This window comes from Nanorana parkeri, unplaced genomic scaffold (genome assembly GCF_000935625.1).
Source record: "Nanorana parkeri isolate BGI_ZX_2015 unplaced genomic scaffold, ASM93562v1 scaffold1320, whole genome shotgun sequence".
NCBI lineage: Eukaryota > Metazoa > Chordata > Amphibia > Anura > Dicroglossidae > Nanorana > Nanorana parkeri.
This window is the reverse complement of record NW_017307588.1, coordinates 189380-211972: the sequence shown is the minus strand read 5'-3', so window position 1 is coordinate 211972 and position 22593 is coordinate 189380. Positions and strand designations below refer to the sequence as shown.

The window sequence follows — 22593 nt, the reverse complement described above, 5'->3', positions numbered from 1 at the left end:
CCCCTTCCCACCACCATCCACTCAGCTCAACTTTGCCATTGCTCCATTGGATTCACCTGGTGCTTCTGGTTATGGTGGAGCATGTGACCTCCTCTGTTTCCTCCCAGAATGCAGTGCTAGGACCTGAGTGACCAATCTCCAGGCTGAACACTGTCACATGAGGGAGCGGAGCAAGTCCCCCACTCTGTGTAACCTCTGACACCATGCGGTAGGAAGCTTACACAAGAATAGGACTCAGACAACGGGCGAGGTTGAGTATATGTGCGTCGGAGTTTGTTCTTTCAAGAGACCCTGCTCTTTGAACGTGTCTTTAATTGTCATTCTTTCCAGCCAAGTTTCTATTGTTTTCCCCTCTCACTGGCATTCACTATCATGGTAAATATTATATTTTTGCCCTACTTATCCCGTCCTGCCCCAAGCACCAGCCAACAAGCCCCTTTAAATTAATATGTTCCTGATAACAGGGACAACTGAAGCTTGTAAAATGACATGAAAATGATTGAAAGTACCCTGAAGCCTTCTTCTCCTGCTCCTCCAGAGCCATTAGCCTCTGACCCTCCCGGAAGTACTTCTTGGCAAATTCCGCCATGTTATATGGACTGCCCTGTAACACAATCTCGGAGGTGGACGGGTCGGTGTACTCATCCAGACTTTCTGCATATTCACTGGGAGTGGGTGAACCCTGCATGAGAAAACCAAAGCCAAATGTTTTTTTTTACATTACAATTTATGAAAAGTATGCCCAAGTTAACTTTTGTTACTGCCAAGATCCCCATCCGGGGCTGGAGGCTGCCATTGCCTGACTCCTGGAAGTGGCGTACATCTTGGAGCTCTCTCCTGCTTCCAGCAGTGGTGGCCTGTGACAGATAGCAGCTGGACTCCATTTTAATGTTTTAACACCAGACAAAAAATGAAAATAAAAAAGGAGCTTTTGTTGCAATATATTAACTTTCAATCTAGAGCTCCCCATCCACGGTACTTCGCTACAAGATGCCCTCAGTCTGATGGTCAGCATCATTCAACCTACTTCCTCTAAAGCCCCGGGCATCCTGAACCCGCCCCCATCCTGTGATTGGACGGTGAAAGGACAAGCTGAGCAGGGATGAGCTCATCTTTCCTACATTCTCATCTCTCCTGTCAGAACATGAACTAACTGGGTCCTTGTACTGCTTCTTCCTCTCACACTCCAGCCTTGCTGTACAAGGACCTTTGCTAATAATGACCATATGCAAGTGTCACAGAGACGATATCAACCATATGCAAGTGGCATGGAGACCATATCAACCATATGTAAGTGTTGTGACCATACTGACCATGTGCAAGTGCCGTGGTAATCATATCGACCATATGCAAGTGTCACAGAGACCATACTTACCATGTGCAAGTGTCGTGGTGACCATACTTACCATGTGCAAGTGTCGTGGTGACCATATCAACCATATGCAAGTGTCATGGAGACCATATCAACCATATGCAAGTGTTGTGACCATACTGACCATGTGCAAGTGCTGTGGTGATCATATCGACCATATGCAAGTGTCACAGAGACCATACTTACCATGTGCAAGTGTCATGGTAATCATATCTACCATATGCAAGTGTCACAGAGACCATACTTACCATGTGCAAGTGTCATGGTAATCATATCTACCATATGCAAGTGTCACAGAGAGCATACTTACCATGTGCAAGTGTCACAGAGAGCATACTTACCATGTGCAAGTGTCGTGGTGACCATATCTACCATATGCAAGTGTCACAGAGACCATACTTACTATGTGCAAGTGTCGTGGTGATCATATCGACCATATGCAAGTGTCACAGAGAGCATACTGACCATGTGCAAGTGTCGTGGTGATCATATCGACCATATGCAAGTGTCACAGAGACCATACTGAACATGTGCAAAAGTCGCTGAGGATATATCGACCATATGCAAGGAAAGTAAGGTAAACCCTAACAATGAACTTGCCTGTTTTGGTCCCTTTAGGTCTGATAATGATACAACTGAAAGGTTTTTTATTAACTGTTTGATCACTGCAAAAAAGCCCCCAAAACTGTTGATCCTGCCAGAAATCTTGTTAGCCGATAAGTTCCTGTGTCCTTGCCTGTTCTGTGATCAGTTATATTGTTTCCAGCTATCTCCGAGGTTTACAGTACAGTACACCTTTCCTTGTTATGGAGACAAGGAAAAGGGGAGGCGTTGCGCAGTCCTGGTGGCCTGATACAAACCCAGGGAGAGTTGTCACCCTAGGACAGGAAGTTACTGGCTTTGCTACCATCCTCCGAAAAAGTGAAGACAAGCTCTAAAATGACTGCAACTTACATCTGTCTTCTTGTCAAATTCATGAGCCACAGCTGTCGACGCAACAGCTACGGCCACCGCCGCCGATGCCGCCGCTCGGCTCTGCCTGTTCTGCTGCTCCCCCTTCCTGTCGGCGGGCAGGTTCACAAAATCCGGAGCCGCGACCGGCTGCACGCACTCTGCCGGGAACAGCGCTGACCGACCATGGATGGCGCCGAACTTCCAACCTGCGGAGACAAAATATCATTAGATTCTGGTATCAGTGTTGCAATGTCCGCCCCTCTGCACTCACAGGAAGTGGGATGAATGACATTCAACGTAGAAGAGGACCGGTGTTCTATTGAAAGCTCCAACTCGTCGAAATCTCCAACTACCTCACTGCTGGGTACTTGCAAGTTGGAGATTTTGAGCAGACAGTGTTAGACTGCAAAACACAAAGACTGACGGAGCTCTGTACAGCTGCATGTTAACAATATTTGGCAGGTGGCAAACGAGTATTCTGAAACCGCTATGCGCGCAGTGCAACTGCACATAGCTCCAGTCTTTCTGAGCACCGGACGTGAGGTAGTTGGAAATCTCGATGAGTTGGAGCTTTCGATAGAACACCGGCACTGGACTCTCGCCAATGGGACACAGAACAAACAACAAAAATCAGACAAGGGTTTTAACCCTTCCCTATGCTATCTAAAATTAAAATGAAAAGGTTTGAGCTTATGCACTAATTCAGCTCGATGTATCAGGGCCTTGATGTGTCATAATAACATCAATATTCAAGCTCTTCCCCAATACCCGTATGGCTTAAAAGAAATGTCACCAAACAAAACTCGGGATGTCTAATGGAAACGGCACAAAAAGAGCAATCACAATTTGGGAAGGAAAAGACTAAAGGAACATGCAGAGATCAAGGAGCATGCCACGACAACCCACCAAAATCTTGAATGCCACGTTTCAGCTCCTCCAAATATATGACTTTCTTCCTCACGACGCAGCCATAGTTCTGGCCTGGTGAAGAATCCCATCGGGCAGCGTGAAAATTCACAGAAGACATTAGTGGGATGGGAAGAGTGCCGGTCCCATCATAATATAACGTGTACATTCTATAATAATGCAATGGGCCCATAAAGGTTATATGTACCCCTGCTGGGTACTCATAGTTCCCCCCCCCCCCACCCCCACTGACATTCCATTGCTGTGCTTTATATATATATGGCACTTACCTTTCTGTAGCTCCTCTAGATGCTGCAGGCGGATGATGTCTCCTTTATGGAAACTCAGGATACTATTGTCTTCCGTCACGTAATTCTGCACGGCCACCACATAATTGGAGTCCTGAGAATGCAAAGCAAAAAGTAACTGAAATATATCTTTTGCTGTACAGGTAATAAAAAAAGTATATATTACAGGTAAAAAAATACAGATAGCACTCCAGATAGTGGCAATATATAAATAAAAATAAAGAAATATAATAATAATAATAAATAAGAATATATATATGTATGACTATGTACTGTATATACACACACACACATACATATACCCATGCCATTATAACCTACCTTCTTCAGCTCCATCAGAAAGCTGTCTATCATACTTTTCACCTGGCTGGACCTCGAGGAGAAGAGAATCAGCTTCTCACTGGTCAGGTTGAACTCCAGCATGTTCTTAGACAGCACCGTCACAAACATGATATCTGTGTAACTACAACGGCATAACAAACAACTTTATTATTAAAGCAGTATCAGATAATAACAGCCCAGGGGGCGTAGCAATAGCCATAGCAGCCCAAGCAGCTGCTATGGGGCCTGGGGGTAGAAGGGGGTCCCATGAACGATTGTAGAAGCTGTTAACTCTGTACCCCCTGTGACATTTCCAATCAAAAAGAGCTGACATCAGATGTATAGGAAGAGAGTATGCGGACAGCTCTCCTGCTACCTGTTGTAGATTTAGATTTTAAGGGGTCGCCGAAGGTGCCCCAACAAAATTTTGCTATGGGGCCCCATGATCTGTAGTTATGCCCCTGTAACAGCCCATGCAAAAATGTAACATATAAAACTGTTTTTGCTGCAATACTAACCCTACATTTGGAGGTTTCCACGCAGTACTTCTTTTCCTCCACAAGATGTCCTCAGTCTATTGGTTTGAACGACAGCCAGTGTTTCTCAACCTACTTCCTCTGAGCCTAGGCTGTCATGTACCTGCCCCCAGCCTGTGAGCGGACAGTGAAAGGAGAAGCAGCGCAATGATGAGCTCACCTCTCTGTCAATAAATCCTGTTCTGGGTCCTGGAGCCCCGAGGCTTTGTAGAGCTGTGGGTGGGATAAAACCTCCATTTCTAGTCCACTTTGTACCTGGTAGCCAGATCTGAGGATTAGTCTCAGCTGTCCACAGGCCTATATACAGTATATGTGAGCTGACTGATGCTCAGGGCTCTCTCTCTGCCGCTGGGTGAAAAGGCTGAGTGCTGACAAAATCTAAATGAGATGCTTTACCACTGCAAGGAACGACGTGACGCTGATCATATAATGTGATTGCATTGAGTGACTTCATTTTAAAACAAAGACTGGACTTCTCCTATCCGGGTGGTTGGCGTGACCAGGCCAGACTGATGAATCTCAGCCCTTTTGCTGACCTGTAGCTGCGGAGGACTCTCAGTTGCTCGGGTGTATTGCCGCCGCTCTTCAGCATCTTCAGGAGCTTTATCCCGATGTGAGAAACACCAAGAATCTGTACACCGGTGCCAACACTACCCTGTAGGGGAAAGGCAAAGAGACTCATCACAGATCAATTAACATCACAGGGAGTCACTTGTAGATTTTAGACTTGTCATACTGATCTTTGATTGGTTACTGTGAGCAAGACTGGAATCTAATCTGACCGGTCCCCAGGGTCGAGGGCGGTCATGTGAGGATGTGGCTGATCTCATCAGCTATGTGTAAGCTCCAACACCCTCCGATACAGAGTTTACACAGGGTTTGATTCCCGACTTTGACTAAAGCTGGCCATACACTGCTTGAACGTTGAGTCTTGCTGACTTGGCCAACATTCGAGCTGTTGGTGGCCCTGCCAGCACCTCCTGGGTCGGCAGAATTAGATTTTTCAATCAACTCTTGTTGAAGGCTCCAGGCCACAAGCAGGTGCACTCACGGTTCAGGTGCACCTGCAGCTGTCAGAATACAATAGCCCGGCGGGGGAGATTCCAACATCCATGCTAAACAGGTCCATTCAGGTCTCTAGGTATAACCACATATCGTCCACTACCTACCCTTATCAGTCTCATCTGAAAGACTATACGCTGCTGCTTTCTTAGTTTCGCTGGGTGTTTTAACTGCATATACTTCCTATTTCCTTACCGCGGCTGGGAAGAGTCTGGAGAAATACACTTCCCACTCCTCTCGGGCGGCCGTCACAATCTTCTTTTTCACAGACTCATCAGTGATGGCGTTAATGGAGTCTATCCTATATTCAGCTGCAAATGGAAAAAACACACTTGTTACACATTCCGACCAATGATATGACCAGAATAAAAGGTCATAGAAAATTGCTTCATGTACAGTTTCTGAACGGTCACACATGTACTGTGTGTGCAGATGTTTTAAGTGTGCCAGGAAGACTTAGGGGTTTATTTATAAACAACTTGCACCCTGTGAAAATATGTAAATGTTCATTCTGTGCAAATAATTACAAAAAAACCTAACGTCTTTTATATATTTTTCTTTTGAGGCTGAATGTATTGGGAAGCAATACTACATTATGGCCACTAGATGGAGCTGAGGAGCATAGGAAAATGAATTACTTATTTCCTAGGCTCCTCAGCTCCATCTAGTGGCCATAGGAACATAGCCAAGGAGCATAGGAAATGTGTAATTAATTTTCCTATGCCCCTCAGCTCCATTTAGTGGCCATTATGTGGTATCGCATTCCCAATACATTCATCCCGAAAAGAAAATATAATAAGAACGTTCTTTTTTTTAAACATTATTTACACAAAACAAAACTTCACAAATTTTCGAAGGGTGCTGGGCCCAGCAAATTGTTTATAGATAGACCCCTAAATGTTTCTATTCTATATACACAAATTACAGAAAACGATACAACACAATACAATGCAGTGTTCTCTGGAAGGATATTCACTCTCCTCTGAGTGTTAAATGCCAGTCCTTGTGTCATAGCAACATCGTAACATAGAGGGTAAGGTTTCATAAAGACACAGGTCCATGCAGTTCAACCTATGTATATGTGTGTGGGTGTCCTGATACATCCAATAATTTGGGAGCATGCTATCTCTGTAGATCTGTAGATTCTCATTGCTAGTATATCTGTGCCATAGTACTGCACTGTATATCTTTGAATGGTGTTGTAATGTGGGTGGGTGGGTTGGCTGGTGTGCTGAACTTTGACTGCAGGTAACATGCTACCGTCACTGATCGGCTCCAATGACAAAGGTCCATTAAAAAGTCTACTTTCATCAAACAGGGGGGGTTTCCAATACATATGACCAATGTCCAGATGGGCTTTTTGAGTCTGTTGGGATCATTTTGTACCCATACATGATTGGACTGTTGTATGATTCAATCAGAATTGTTTCATTTGTATGATATTTGTGCCTATAGGTACCTTAGATAAAATATCCATCATTACAGGTACTCTTACCCAGCAGGGATCTCATTTTTTGTCTCTCCTCCTTGGTGATTCTGATGCAGCTCTCAGACAGGGTGTCATTGACCACCTATGATATTAAAGGGGACAACAATAAGTGACCCGTTCATGGTAGGTTAAGGATACCTCTGTGGACTGATGTCTTCTACTCATAGACATCACATGGTCATCTCCTAAAGCAGGTGAATTCAGCAGAAGAGGAAGAAGACCAGAAACTACAGTCATTGGTCAGGATCCGACTTTGACTTTTAGTTTTGGCTGGAGAGGGTAAGGGTCAGGTCTAGTATTGTCTCACTTCTTGGCTGGAGAGTGTAAGGGTCAGGTCTAGTATTGTCTCACTTCTTGGCTGGAGAGTGTAAGGGTCAGGTCTAGTATTGTCTCACGTCTTGGCTGGAGAGGGTAAGGGTCAGGTCTAGTATTGCCTCACTTCTGGGCTGGAGAGTGTAAGGGTCAGGTCTAGTATTGTCTCACCTCTTGGCTGGAGAGGGTAAGGGTCAGGTCTAGTATTGTCTCACTTCTTGGCTGGAGAGTGTAAGGGTCAGGTCTAGTATTGTCTTACTTCTTGGCTGGAGAGTGTAAGGGTCAGGTCTAGTATTGTCTCTCTGCTTGGCTGGAGAAGGTAAGGGTCAGGTCTAGTATTGTCTCTCTGCTTGGCATTGTGAAGTCTTACTGTAATTTTCTGTGCCACTGCCACCAAGACAGGAAGCAAGGGTAAATTTTCTCCTAACTTTTCTCCTAACTTCCTGTCCCAGTGACATAGTGTGCAGTGTTTCACGGGAAGTGAGTAAAAACAATGGGTAGTGGATATGATAACATATGGAGGCAGATGGGCATTGTGATGGAAAGTACACCATTAGGTGCCTGTGTTGGAAAGTACATCATTAGGATCCTGCTGAAGACACACTCTGGACGGATGTCACCTTGCAAAGAGCCTGCAAACACATTGATGGATATTGGGAAAAGGAACTAAAACCGTTTACTGGTAAAGGGGCCCCTGTGCAATATGGCTGCCAGCGATCCGGCAGGAAGGTCATTTCGACCTTTGAGCATCATGGGGCTCAATAGTGATTCTTCACCAGTTAGATCAACAGCCCCAGTTGCGCCGCACACAGATAAAAGTGAATGAAGCTCAGACATATGACACTCATAGGGTAATGCTTATAATGGAAGTAAGATCACAGATCCGCTCTGACTACAATAAAAAGCTGTTTTTACATATTCGTGCCAATTGGTGATGAGCAAAATCATGCCAAGGATAACACAGGGGGTCATTTATAAAAGTTCTGCACAACATATAGCCAAGTGAACGCCATTTGCACGGGACTAAGTGCCCCTAGATGGCGCTGCTGAGTATAGGACATTTCTCTAGTCATCAGTGCCACCTAGGGGTGCCAGTGCCATGTGAACGGGATCCATAGATGTGTTTAAATGAGAATCATCTGAGTGTATAAGTGTCTCACCTGCTTAAAGACCAGATCCAAGATGAGAGGGTTGTTGAAACTGTCTCTGGGATAGAACACCTGCAGAGTAATACAATACATAAGACGGTAGGCCTTGCATGCATGGTGTTAGGAAGAAAGCAACAGTTCTTGCAGTGTACACTTTTATTATTTAGCATGGGGCAGGGAGCTCAGACGGGGGAAAGGAGAAGCAACAAAAGGAGGCTGTCAGTTGTATTAAGCAATATGCAAGCAATACACTGATAGGAGAAGAGGGCAGAATGACAGAGAGATGACCTCATCAGTCTGCTGCTTCTCCTTTCAATGACCAGTCACAGGGTGGGAGAAGGACAAGACCTATAAGTCTTACGAAACTGCAGAAGACAAAAAATCAGATATTCTCCACTGCTCAACAGGGCTGTGCTATGTATTCTCCCCTGCTAGACAGGGCTGTGCTGTGTATTCTCCCCCGCTAGACAGGGCTGTGCTGTGTATTCTCCCCTGCAAGACAGGGCTGTGCTGTGTATTCTCCCCTGCTAGACAGGGCTGTGCTGTGTATTCTTCCCTGCTAGACAGGGCTGTGCTGTGTATTCTCCCCTGCTAGACAGGGCTGTGCTGTGTATTCTTCCCTGCGAGACAGGGCTGTGCTATGTATTCTCCCCTGCTAGACAGGGCTGTGCTGTGTATTCTCCCCTGCTAGACAGGGCTGTGCTATGTATTCTCACCTGCTAGACAGGGCTGTGCTGTGCAGCAGGGCTGTGTAAATCTCAGGACTGGATATACAGAATTAGAGAGCCTTCGGCAAGTAAAACTACTCCCTGGTCACCTACCCTATGCCCCTGCATTCAGCCACCAGGAGCAAAGAGAAGGAGCCCTGTGTAAGCTCTGAGTTGCTCTGGTTGGAGCTTACACATGACTGAGTATCCTTTATATCTCTTCATTCCAGGAGGCAAAACAGAGCATCGGAGGAGCAAAGGGAGGTAAGTATATTTGGCTGGGGTGGGGGGAGTTAAGTGGCCCCATGTGGTAGTCCAAGCTGGGTCTCCCTGAACAAATTGCTGTCCTCCAGGACAAATATGACCTGTCACCTCTTTCCGGATGTAGATCCTCCAGGACACATTGCTGTAGGTGTAGTACTCCTCGCTGTACTGCCGGTGAAGCTGAGTCTGGATGTTCTCCTGATCCTCCGACAACTCCCGTGAGACCGACACTAGAAGAGCAAATACAACAATATCTCTGACTGTCTCATCCACATCAGATCACACGTGTCATTGCATGTGGCATAGACAAGGGATTAATACAGGCGGTGTTTTTGAAAGCTACTTTTGATTCGCCAGCACACCCGAAATGCAGGTTTCAGGATGATGCAATGCAATGGGCTGGTGTAAACAGACAATAGCCGATTGACTAAAGGAGTTGAGAATCTTATGGCCTCATTCACACAGCTAAATGCCGGCCCGTACAGTTCTGTGCTTCGTGCATGGCTGTATCGGTCTGCTCCCGGGAAGGGCAGGTGCTGCGTGTGATTGCACACAGCAGCATGTTCTTCTCTATGGGAGTATGCCGCCGCATGCTCACCCGACCTGCACATCCGTGCGGGTGTCTGTACTCGTACACTGACAGGATGGGTCATGTCTGCGTCCGAGCACGGACACCCGCACGGATGTGCAGTTCGGGTGAGTGTAGGGCGGCGTTCAGCCGTGTACTCCCATAGGGAAGAACAGGCTGCTGCGTACAATTACACGCAGCACCTGTCCTTCCCGGGAGCAGACCGATATGGCCGTGCACACCGCACGGATCTGTACGGGCCGGCATTTAGCTGTGTGAATGAGGCCTTACTCAATATAATACATGGAGTAAAGATTCAAATTAGTTATTACCCTCCCATGCCTACTACCATGACCACATTGTGATCTTCGGTGGACCTTACTTTTCCTGTGGCTGCAAGCCTGAAATATGTACCAGAACTGCAGTAGCCACTCGACAGAGTGTTACCAGGGCATGCCATAGAAGGCTGCAGTTGGGATATTTAGACCCTCAAACACATTCTATGGACAACTGGCCTGCATGTCTTTGGAGTGTGGGAGGAAACAAGTACCTGGAGGAAACCCACATGAGCCAAAGGAGAACATGCAAACTCCATGCAGATAGTGCCCTGGTCAGGATTCAAACCAACGACCCCAGTGATGCAAAGCATAAGGGCTAACCACTAAGCCACTATGCTGCCCTTTCAGGTAGTCACTCATGTGAAAAGCAAATTCCTACTTATTTCTTTCTTCTGCCAATTGTGATGATGGGAATTTCATCCTGATCATCATGATTGGGCATTCTAAGTGAACTATAATTTACAGAGTGAAGATTCTCTATAATTCTTCAGCAAATCAACCCCACTGCATCTGGTTAGAAGACCCAAGCAGGAAGTCTACCTTCTGTCTTTACAACATTACCAAAGAACAATAATGTTTTAAAGCCCAATTCACTTTACACTATCCAGGTGCAACAAAAGAATGTTTATAAAGTAGACCCCCCCCGGCACCCCTAAGGGCTATTGTCAATGGGCTTTTGCACATGTCAGAACTGCTTCTCTTCTCCATACAAGTCTATAGAAATGCAAAAAATGCTTAAAGCAGGTCAAGTGTAAGTGAGAAGGAGATCAACTGTAGGTCAAATGCACCTATTAATGAGCTCGGAATGATCTCTGAAGCATTTTGAACTGATGTCAAAAGCATGCTGACCATTTGCCCATCAGCACAAGCCCGAAGCCCATTGACAAAGGTGCTAAAACAGCCTGCTCCCCCAAAGTAATCTGCACAAAAGGACTGCTGCTCCATGTGGGAGAGCAGCGGCCTCTCTGCAGAAGTATGAAACTCCCCCTATGTCTCAGAGCATGAGTTTTGCTGATCGCAGACTTCTTGCTTTGACTCAAAAGGGGTTTGTCAGACCATTGCAGAGAGATCTCTGCATACACACAGAGAGCAGCAGTCATTCCCTGCAGATTACAGAGGGAACAGTAAAACTTTGTACACGTAGGGCTTCATGTATAAATGTTCCACCCGGCTTATAGGTGACATTCGCATTGCATTATCTCCCCCAGATGGCGCAGACGAGTATAGGAAATTCCTATACGACGGGCGGAACTTTTATACATGAAGCAATTATTTTTTCTTACCCTGAATGGATATACACCATTTAATTATAATGATCAGTTTGGCTTTAATGAGTCTTAGTAATGTGTTGAAATAGTAAAGTAGGTCACCAGCACACGTGTTATGCCTCATGAAGGCACCCTGAGTGGCCCCGAAATGTCGCAATGTGACAAGATGTGTGTGACTTAATAAAATGATCACTGCTTGAAGATTGAACCATGGTGTTCTGGTGACATACTTTACTATTTGGATCTGCCATCCGCAGTCACTACAGCACCCACCACAAGGGACATACCAGTAAGGAGTGCAGTAGGACTCTTCTGCATTAGCAATGTGTTGGACACCCATGTGATCTCCTACCTGGAGGAGCCGTGGTTGGCCTGACGTGGTTGACGGGCAGTTGGCTGGCAATCTTCTTATTCTTGATGCTGGGAACAGGTTTTACCATAGCCACGGACTCTCTAGGAGGCTGGATTCCAAAAACAGAACAACCAATAAGAAAAAGTATAAAACCAATGAACAACTTTCCGAAAAATGCCTATTTCATGCTGTGCTTTATGGATACATCCGTCATCAGACAAATGCAGGACTGCCATCACTGGCCTGCTTCTGAAAATGCTAGTTGCCTGGTTGTCTCTGGCTTTCACATACATCACAGACCTGGTGTCCTATCTCCTGATGTCCCAGGCATCAGGAGATAGGAATTTCACACCCCTGCTGCCCGTCTACTCCGTGCTGCCCCAAGGCCGGGCCTTGGTTGGCCTTGTGGGAAAGCCGGCCCTGGATGCAAGTCAGAGACCCACAGTAACGAAGCCTAAAGATCAGTACGAAAGCCGGGCAAGTAGCATTTTTGATAGGAGATCAACGATTCCAAAGGAACACATTTAAGAGGCGCTGGGGTTTCTGTGCACACCCAAAATGTTCAGATGCAGAAAAATCTGCAAATAAGCTCACTTGGCGCTGGCAAGGTCACTCCCAAACAAAGCAGGCCTCCCTTCCTGGGTGACCAGAAGTGACTCAATGTTTAAAAACAAAGGCACCAAAACATGAAAGAGTACAAAAATGCCTTTATTGTTCATAATTCAGTGAAACTAATCAAACAGCCAACATGTTTTCGGGTCAACAACACTCCCCCTTCATCAGGGCCTAGAATGGGATAAGGATTTGACTGGACTTAAAAGACAACCAACCAAAGGGATCTCTATAAGCTTTGATATAAAGATCTCCTTTAGGGTTGAATTTTAATTGGCAGCAGCAGAAAACTTTTCATTCCGCAAGGAGATCCATTTGGTTATAGTACCTTCTACGTCCAATCAAATCCTTATTCCGTTCTAAGCCCTGACGTTGGCTGCTTTTTGTTTGCTTAAATTGTGAATAATTAAAAGGCATTTTTGGACTCTTTCAAGTTTTTTGTTTGGAGCCCTTTACTTCTGAACACAGGAATTATAATTTCGATCATGGTGATCCTATAACCTGTTTTCCGATTGGCAAATGGTTACCTTTGGGACGTAGGACATATTGGAAACCGGTGATGGGCCTGTCATTGGTCGGCTGCTCATCTGCCCTTTTAGGATTTTCATAGCTTCTTCATGGGGGTCCAGCTTCCGCCCAAATGCTCGTGTAGGCTCCTTCCTATATTTACCATATGGTAAGGATAACAGTGAGCATAAGTACTCTCAGGCTAAATACATCACTCTCTTTTAAGTTTACGCCATATGTAAATAAGCCGTCCTGTCGGTTCAACCAATCTTCCTATATATGGATACCATGTAACAAAAACAGATGCTTGGGAAATAGCTAAATAAAGGGTGTGATTATGATTAATATGACACTCATCTAAATGACAGAAGTCATTTGCGCGCTACAAACCCACATGAGTAGGGTACTGCAAAGGTGTTAGGCTTAACCAAGCTACTTAATACCCTTTGACACCACCACCAACACCAACGCCATAAGCACACCACAGAGTTGGTCTGGATTTAAGTCTGTGAAGGTTCTCATTTATCCGGGTCATGGTATATCTGTAAAAAATAAGTCAAGGCAACTGGACATTTCATCTGACCGGCTTTCTCAATTCAGAATGACTTGTACAAAAATTCTCTGGAAAGAAATATGGTGAATGTCGCTCCAATCCACATCATCTGTTAGTCACAACCAGGTGTTGATCACATTTGCATTATTGGAGCTAGGACATGTTATTAACCCGCTCAGAGAGAGGTGTTAAAACTGGGCAGGTTAATAACACATCCTAGCTACACTTATGCAAATGCAATCAACACCCAGTTGCGATTAACAGATTATGTGGATTGGAGCGACATTCACCATATTTATTTCCAATTCAGAATGGCAAAGCGCCATTGCTCCAAACTGTCCAAATCAAAAAAAGAAAAAAAACCCATCAATCTCGATGCCTCAGGAGTGTCGAGCAAGGGAGGGACAGGGAGGCTCCTCCCTCCCTCAAACTAGCCTGGTGACTGGGTTGGGGCGGGGCTTCAACAGATTGGGGGGCTTCAGTGGGCTGGGGGCGGGGGTGGGGAATGCCTCACCCACATCCGAAGGTACCGCACATCACTGGTCTGCAGGGTACTAAAACCAAATCCTATATTTGCCCTCTTTAACTAAGACCCCCAGCCAGACCACACCACATCTTTGGGGACGAACTCTGACTGTAACTGGAAGACACAACGTATGCACATTTTCCCAACTCCGACATTACTAAATAAAGAGGTTTGAAGATTAGGCACTAGAGGGAGCTGTTGGGATAAGATATCATCTGCATAGGGAGTGCATTGTTTTTAGAGAGTCGGCCAACTCATTGATTTGTATTGTGAATGGAGTCATAAAGGACAACCATTATGTAGCATTGCAAAACAGGGAGCAGAGCCTGAAAAATGTAATGAGCAAATTTGGCTGCCCCTTGTAGATATATAATTATAAATTATAAAATGATTAGTTAGAAATAACTAATCCCTGTTACGTGTTTCTCTAAAACTACACATTCAAAAGCCTACGCATTAAAGTTTTAATAAGAGTGACTATGTGATTTAATAAACTGTTCTTAGAGGAACACTGATGAAAGATGGAACATGATCACCATAGTAAGGAGAAGACGTAGATGTGACCGGATGGTCTTTGATATTATCACAAATTTCAATGACCTCAGGGTATAAACAGTCTATAAAGTTGCTAATACAATAGACTCACCTTACAGGTATAGGTGCGGGCCGCACAGCGCCTGGCTGCTTGTACTGACTAATGATATCCTTGATGTTGTGTGAGGGTTCAGGAAAATGCTCAGAATTCAGAGTGGAGTGAGGAATGAGTTCTTCTGGCCTCATACGGGTAGAAGGACCTAAAGATGGAAAGTGTAAGAACAGATCGTTGGAGACAGACATAAGGATGTTCACCGGTATGAGATGGCAAGCAAGGGGGGTGTTCGTGTTACAGCCGGCTGATGCCACTGCCTATAATGTCAACCACACAAATGAATCAGAGCAACAGCAAAAAGAGGATCCCACTGGGAAATGGTGGAAGGTGAGCCCAGCTGGGTGCTTCACATTGGTGTCTGCTCTGATCTGCTGCCAGACAGTTTAATAAAAACTTGTCAGGACTCCAGTAAATACTCACTGGTTCTGCAGCACTTGTTGCTTGAATGACCAATTAACAGACCCGAGCACTGCCACATGTGGACCAAGGAGCACCCTGAAGTTAAAAACGCTATATGGCCAAAAGTATGCCGACTCCACTCCAAATGATTGAGTTCAGGTTATTTGTTTCCCCGCAAAGAGCACTATTGATACTACTGAGACAATTGCGCCCTTCCAGTGTTGTGGTAACAGTTTGGTGAAGGTCCTTTTCTCTTCCAGCATGACTGTCCCCTGTATACAAAGCCAGCTCTATAAAGACATGTTTTGATTAATTATGTGTGGAGGAACTCAAGTGGCCTTCACAGAACTCTGACCTCAACCCTACTGATCACCTTTGGGATGAATTGGAATGCCAAGTGCAAGTCAGATCTTCCTGCCAGCATCTGTACCTCCCCTCACAAATACACAAATTCCCACACTACAAAAAATTATGGAAAGCCTTTCTAGAAGAGTGGAGACTGTTAAAGACATAGGGGGCCAGTTCCATAATAATGTTTTGGAATGGGGTGTCCAACAAGCAGATTAGGCTATATCACTATGAACTCGCCAGGCTGAGTATACTAATTACAGCATGCACCAAGGTTTCATCTGCATGGAGTTTGCAAGTTTCTCCCTTATATTTGTGGTTTGCTTTTTCACCGTAGGCAAACTTACCTGGCCTTTGACTGAATGAGCCCTCTCTGGTGGGGGAGGTACGAGTCCTGTAGGGAGGTGATCCATTGACAGAATTGTTCTATAAACAGAACAGAGATATATGTTATTAATAATGTCAACATAAGTGAGAATTATTTTTGGAGTATACAGGGCCTCAGTTATCCGTGTAAGCACTTTCATCAGATTCTTCCTTTAGTTTTCCAACCTTTATTGGAGACAATTAGTGGCTATAATTTGGTTGCCTAGGCTAGATATACAGTCTACTCACAGACACTTTATATGTGAGGGTTGGAGGCACAGGAAGAGAATTAGCATTACCTGGGCTGGTACCCCAGTCCTTGGCATTGGAGCCACTGTTGGAGTCACTCTGTATGAACTGCCGCGACTGGATGGAGTGCTAACGCTGGGCTGAGGCCCTGTGCCAAGTGGGGGCTCGGTCGTAGAGCTGTTAACCATTTGTTGTTGAATGGCCATGGCCTGCAAGGTCATCTGCTGTGCCTGGAGAATGGAAGATAATATGGCATCAGGTTTACATTGGCTTGGAATACAAAATGAAGGTCACATATCACCTATGCTTGGGTTGGAATACAAAATGAAGGTCACATATCACCCATGCTTGGGTTGGAATACAAAATGAAAGTCACATATGACCCATGCTTGGCTTGGAATACAAAATGAAGGTCACATATCACCTATGCTGGGCTTGGAATACAAAATGAAGGTCTGATCTCCTCTCCAGTCCCCGAATGCAGGAAGTGGTGTATATTACATCACTTCCGCATTTAGCTGTCATTCCCAGCTACAGAAGCTGGGGAGAAGCTGGTGAAGCAGATCTCGGCTTCATCAGCTTCTCTGGGGGCCCCTAGGTGAAATTAGGGGTTTTGGTGACCCCTGATGTCTCCATAAAGAGGACCTGTCATGTAAATTGGCTATCACATAAGGAGCTTCTTATCCCCCTATGTGATAGCAATAAAGTTAAGTGTAAAAAATAAAAAAAGAGTAATAAAAAAATGAAAGCATAAAAAAGTGAAAAAACACTACATTGTTTTAAGTCCCCCACCCCCCACTTACATACACACACATGCGTCGGGTGCGCCTACGTGCGAAAACAACGATTTTGCCTATTATGTCGCACATGTTACATATCGCCGCGAATGTCGGAGTGAGAGCAATAATTTTAGGGCCATTAATCACTGATAACGCTAAACTGATGAGCAGTAAAAGCATTTAAAGCGTTGCCTATGGCCAATTTTCGGTGTGGTAGTTTTTTGTGATTTTTGCGGGCGCGCGCAATTTTAAGGCTTGACATGTTTAGTGTCTATTTACCCGACGTGACCCCATCGATGTGACCCTACGTATTTTATCTTTATTCAAACCAATAGAAATGCATTATTGTACGATACACTCACCAGTATCATGGCTTGCTGGTTGATATAAGCTTGTTGTTGAGTGTACCTACTTGGATCCATACCTGCAAAAAAGGCAACAACCCACATAATATGATGTGTACAATATATACAAACAATATACCCCTATCCTGTACAGTTTTTCATCTCTAACCTTTAGTGAGCAGGACAACAATTTGGGGTGTATTTATTAACTATCCACAGGGCCCTTCACCCTGCAAATATCTGTGATTGTTTGTTCTGTGCAGATATATGCCAAAACAAATGCTCTTAAGTTGTTTCTATACAGGGCAATGTATGTTTGATTTTTTTCATGTAATACCACATTATGGCCACTAGATGGCACTGAGGAGCATAGAAAATAAACACTTTTTGCCAGTGCTGCTTTAGCTCCACCTCGTGTCCATAATGCGGTATTACATGAAAACATTCAAACATTTTTTGCACTTGTAAAGAAAATAACCAAAGAACATTAATTTTGGCATATATCTGCACAGAGCGAGTGTTCACAGGTATTTGCAGGGCAAATTGTTTATAAATAGACCCCTTTGTGTTATGTTTCTACTATAACCATTATGGCGGGGTTTAGACTTCATGCTAATACGATATAACTGAGAATACACACAAAACATATACTGACGACATTCAAACTCAGGACCTCAGTGGTGTAAGGGAAGCATGCTAACTCCCACGAACTATATTAATGGACCACTATAGCAGTGGCGTCACAAGGGGGGTGCGGGGGTTGCAGCCCACATCCGAGTGACACCATTGGGGGGGTGACACTGAAACGATTGACAGTCATTTTGGTGTCACCCCCTCAGAGAAGTCAGGCACTCGGTCATGGACCCAGAGCCTGACAGTTGCTCGAGAGAGGAGAGGACCTGGCGGCATACCTTATCCTGCCGGGTGAATGTCCTACTCCTCTCTCTGCTGGCGTCCATCACCAAGATGGCCGGCGGCAAGAAACAGCGCGTGACGTCTGTAACGGACCCCCGTACTCAGGATTAGTATGTCCGCCGCTGTATTCTTCCTTGCTGAGGAGATATTGCAACCTGAAGATCCTTAGCTCCCAGTTTCCCCAGTCATTGGTCGAGACTCGAGAGTAGGGTGAAACAAACTCTGATTTATTGATCAACTGTGCAACTTTTTATACAGCAAGTGATGAGATCAGATTATAATCCCATCACATCCACCCTCCCCTCCCGGACAATCGGTCTGCTCAACACCACAGGGTTTGCCCTGCTAACAAGCTCCAGACAGCCATAGCAGGAGACCGGCCAGAATGTCATTGTTCTGAGCTCCTTCAGAGAACAATGGGAGATAATGAGGATGGGGGGTGCTGACAGTCTTTTCATAAACAGGTTACACATCATTACACACTTAACTAGAACCCAACACCAATACACATATAACTCATAAAACTGATTACCATGTCGTCACACGCATGTGCTGTGGCGTCACACGTGCGCAATGACCTCACACGCATGCGCGGTGATGTCACAGCGGGGTGTCACCCCTTCACTATAGGGAACAGTAATGCATTCTGGTAACTGTATGGAATGAATTTAATGTAATGTAACGACAGCATTCAGTATAGGAATTGCCTTTCCGTGTCACCAGCCTTTATTGATATTTTTCTCCACCTCGCACGCCAAGCTGTCCAGCAAAAGTGATAACTGTAACCACGTCATATGCTGCCAGGGGTACTTACAGTGGTCACCTTTTATTCATGAGGTTTACACTCATGAAATAAACAAAGCTGTTTCTGTAACTGCTTAAAATATATTAGCGGGGGTTAGAATTTACCTTGCTCCCCGTTTACCTTAGGTCCATCTAATACTACATGTCCTTGTAAAGGTCGACATACATGTTACAATCTGACCATGACACCTTAGTGTAATCAGCTTTAGATTTGCCCAAATTATTTAACATATGGACCTACCTAATGTAGCCAATTAATGTGTATCAAGTCAGGCAGGCCCTTGCACAACAACGTTGTTGGTAGATCTAAAGGAGCATTAGATTATAACATGTGTACTGAGTTTAAGACTATCCTGTCCAAAGGGTGACAACCCCACTGTGTGATTTCACTGCAGAATGAATGGCGTTGTCACTTCATTAAAGAAAGTGGAAAATCAATAGATCTAATGTCAGGATCAACAGGAAATAAAACTATGTTGCAGGAGAACACATTATTATTTGGAAGGTGAGTTGGCTGACGGGGTACCACATCTCATACTCTTCATATCCAAATTAACTATAGAGCAGCACGGACATTTAAGATACCCACCCAGATACAATGAGTGGAATTTATCAAAGCTGGAGCAGACAAAAACTGGAGCTGCTGCTCTTTCATTTTCAAACCTTAAGTGAACAAACTAAAGAGAGATGCTGATTGGTTGCCATAGGCAACTGTTTCAGATTCTTCTGCTCCGGTTTTGATAAATGCCCCCCAATGTATATATGTATAAAGAGACACAATTTATTTATGTTGCAGGGCAGACAACTACGATACCAGTTACATAGTTGGATCATATTTGTCATTTATTTCTTTTCCTATCGTTCAACTTTAAAGCTTCTTTTTTTTTGCTTTATTTTGTGTAAAAGAAAAAAAAAAGAGTGGAATAAAACAGCCAATAAAAGTACTGAAGCCACCGGATCATCATGACAGCCATGGGACTAGTATTTCCAAAAGGTAAAGGCTGGCCATGTCAGCATTCTTTGCAAGTTCAAGTTTTTATTTTTTTGAAGACCATGATAACGTCAGAGCGGATTCCGGCTCACCTGTACGGTGGGATCCTTCCTCCGGCATGTTGGACTTTCCTGGGACCTCAGCGCCATCCCTCCCTCCAACACCCCCTCCGCCCTTCATCTTCTGGGACATGGCCGTCAGCTTCTCCAGATCCTGCAGAGGAAGAGAGGAGAGGCCGGGTAAAGAGGCGGCTGAGCCCGACATGGGTAGAGTGAAAAGTGATCTCTGACCAAGAGCGAGCACAGAGAGAGATCAGGTGACCGCCACACGAAAGCCGCAACAGCAATCTTTCAGCACGACATATGGCCAATGAGCGCCGGCAGTACGAGAACCAGAATAATGTATCCACAGCTGCTAATCATATGTATAAAAATGTGTATGATACCCAGACTAATGTATCCAAAAGTTCTAATAATATTCATAAGAATGTATATAATGACCAGAACAATGTATCTAAAGCTGCTAATCTTATTCATATGAGTGAATAGGATAACCAGAACAATGCAATGTATCCAAAGCGGATCATATTATTGATCAGAATGTAGATGATAATCAGAATAATGTATCCAAAGCTGCTAATAATAAACGTAAGAATGTACTGCATATGACTAATAAAATTTACATTATCAGAATGTATATGGTAATAATATTCATATGAATGTATATGACTAATAATATTTATCAGAATGAATATGATAACCACCAGAATAATGTATCCAAAGCGCCTAATAATATTCATTCACACAGACACTGAGTAGGGATGGGCTCGGGCCTGTTCGCAGCTTCACGTGCTGAGCCTGCCAGGAAGCTGACAGCGCCGCAGCGCCAATCACAGGTACTGAGACATTATCCCGGTCCGCAGCTGCAGAGATCGGGAAATGTCTCCGTGCCTGTGACTGGCGCTGTCAGCTTTCTGGCGGGCTCGGCACGTGGAGCTGCGAACACGCCCGAGCCCATCACTAGGCTGGGCACACACCTTACAACCATCGCAAGACTTTTGTCTTGCGATGGTTGTAAGGTACTTAAAAAAACGTACGATCTGCCTATGTTGCATAGGCAGATCGTACTTGCGATGATCACAAACCACGCCCCCTGAGGGGCGGGATTCCGATTACCGCAATGCCGAACGGGCAGTGTGCGCTTGCGCACACCGGCCCGTACGGCTGTTATCGCACGGACATGCCACAAATCCGCCGAACATCGTACGATGCTCGGCGGGTTTTCGAACATGTCCGTAAGTTTAAAGTCGTGCGACCTTACAGTAGTAGAGGTCGCACGGCTTCCACACACCTTACGATCATCGTACGATCGCGGGATTTCCCGCGATTATCGTACGATAATCGTAAGGTGTGTGGGGACCCTTACACTGAGATCCTGGACAGACCTTGGTCAGTTCTATAAAGTTCTATGCAGCCTTTTGCTTTGTACCGGTGTTCTATCGAAAGCTCCGACTTGTCGGGCTCTCCGACTGGGCACGTCACATCCGGTGACTGCCAGTAGGAGATGTACAGCAAATGGAGCTAGTGCGCATGGGCAGAAAATCGTTGTCGAACTCTCTAACTGTTGCCACTGCGCCTGCGCGGCTATCGGCTCATCGGCTTCTATAACCTAGGACAAATATAACTGTAGTAGGTTGTAGAAGTGGATAGGCGCAGTGGCAATAGTTAGACAGTTGGACAAGGATTTCCTGGGCATGCACACTAGCACCATCTACTGTAGGTCTCCTACTGGCCGTCACCGGATGTGATGTCACCAGCTGGAAAGGTCGACAAGTTGGAACTTTCGATAGAACACCGGCCTTAAAATCATTTTCAGGCCTCAAGGAACCTCCTTCATAAAAATGAGCATATGTACAGCTCAAGGTGCATTAGCATGATCAGCAGGTTGATGATACAGTAATACCTTGGTTTACGAGCATAATTCGTTCCGGAAGCATGCTTGCAATCCAAAGCGCTTGTATATCAAAGCGAATTTCCCCATAGGAAATAATGGAAATTCAGATGATTCGTTCCACAACCCAAAAATATTCGTATAAAAATAATTACAATACAGTACTGTAATATAATACCGTACAAAATATAAAGAAAAATAAACCAATTACCGGTACCTTCAAGAGAGAGGAGGATTATTGTGTAGGGCGACTTTCACTAACGGAATCACTGATATCTCTTGACTCAATGGAATCTTTTTCATTTCGTGAAACCTTAGCAAGGAATCTATCCAATGGGACATTGCATTGTCGTTAAACAGACTCAGCGCTCGCACTGTTACAGCATTATTCGGGTGGCGCTTTTCTACAAAATTTTGCTCTTATTGAAAGACATTGCTTGTATATCAAGGCAACATTTTTCAGAAATGTTTGCTTGTCTTGCAAAACACTCTCAAACCAAGTTACTTGTAAACCAAGGTATTACTGTATAATAATCCATTTTTAAGTGTCAATGTTCCTTAGAGTAAAGAATGATATTTTCCGTAGATCGCTTTATTTTAGCCTTTATTATTTAACAGATAAATGAACCTAGTTTTTTGTTTGCCCCCCCTTTTAGTTATATATATATAACCGCCCCACCCCACCCGCCCCCCTCC

At 44.8% G+C, this 22593-nt stretch overlaps 1 protein-coding gene across 1 annotated transcript in view; it reads right to left on the bottom strand.

Moving 5' to 3' along the window:
* MYO15A (myosin XVA) overlaps positions 1–22593 on the bottom strand; it is an 87880-nt gene that overhangs the window by 15052 nt on the left and 50235 nt on the right. The window contains exons 38-54 of the mRNA XM_018569305.1: positions 20040–20160; positions 17256–17317; positions 16165–16344; positions 15847–15925; positions 14750–14897; positions 13045–13177; positions 11906–12014; positions 9488–9609; positions 8421–8480; positions 6955–7030; positions 5655–5770; positions 4934–5052; positions 3862–4003; positions 3523–3634; positions 3233–3307; positions 2327–2532; positions 510–682 (exon numbers count right to left, since the gene is read on the bottom strand). Of these exons, the coding sequence (XP_018424807.1) occupies positions 510–682; positions 2327–2532; positions 3233–3307; positions 3523–3634; positions 3862–4003; positions 4934–5052; positions 5655–5770; positions 6955–7030; positions 8421–8480; positions 9488–9609; positions 11906–12014; positions 13045–13177; positions 14750–14897; positions 15847–15925; positions 16165–16344; positions 17256–17317; positions 20040–20160 (2033 nt within the window). The remainder of the gene's footprint in view (positions 1–509; positions 683–2326; positions 2533–3232; positions 3308–3522; positions 3635–3861; positions 4004–4933; positions 5053–5654; positions 5771–6954; positions 7031–8420; positions 8481–9487; positions 9610–11905; positions 12015–13044; positions 13178–14749; positions 14898–15846; positions 15926–16164; positions 16345–17255; positions 17318–20039; positions 20161–22593) is intronic.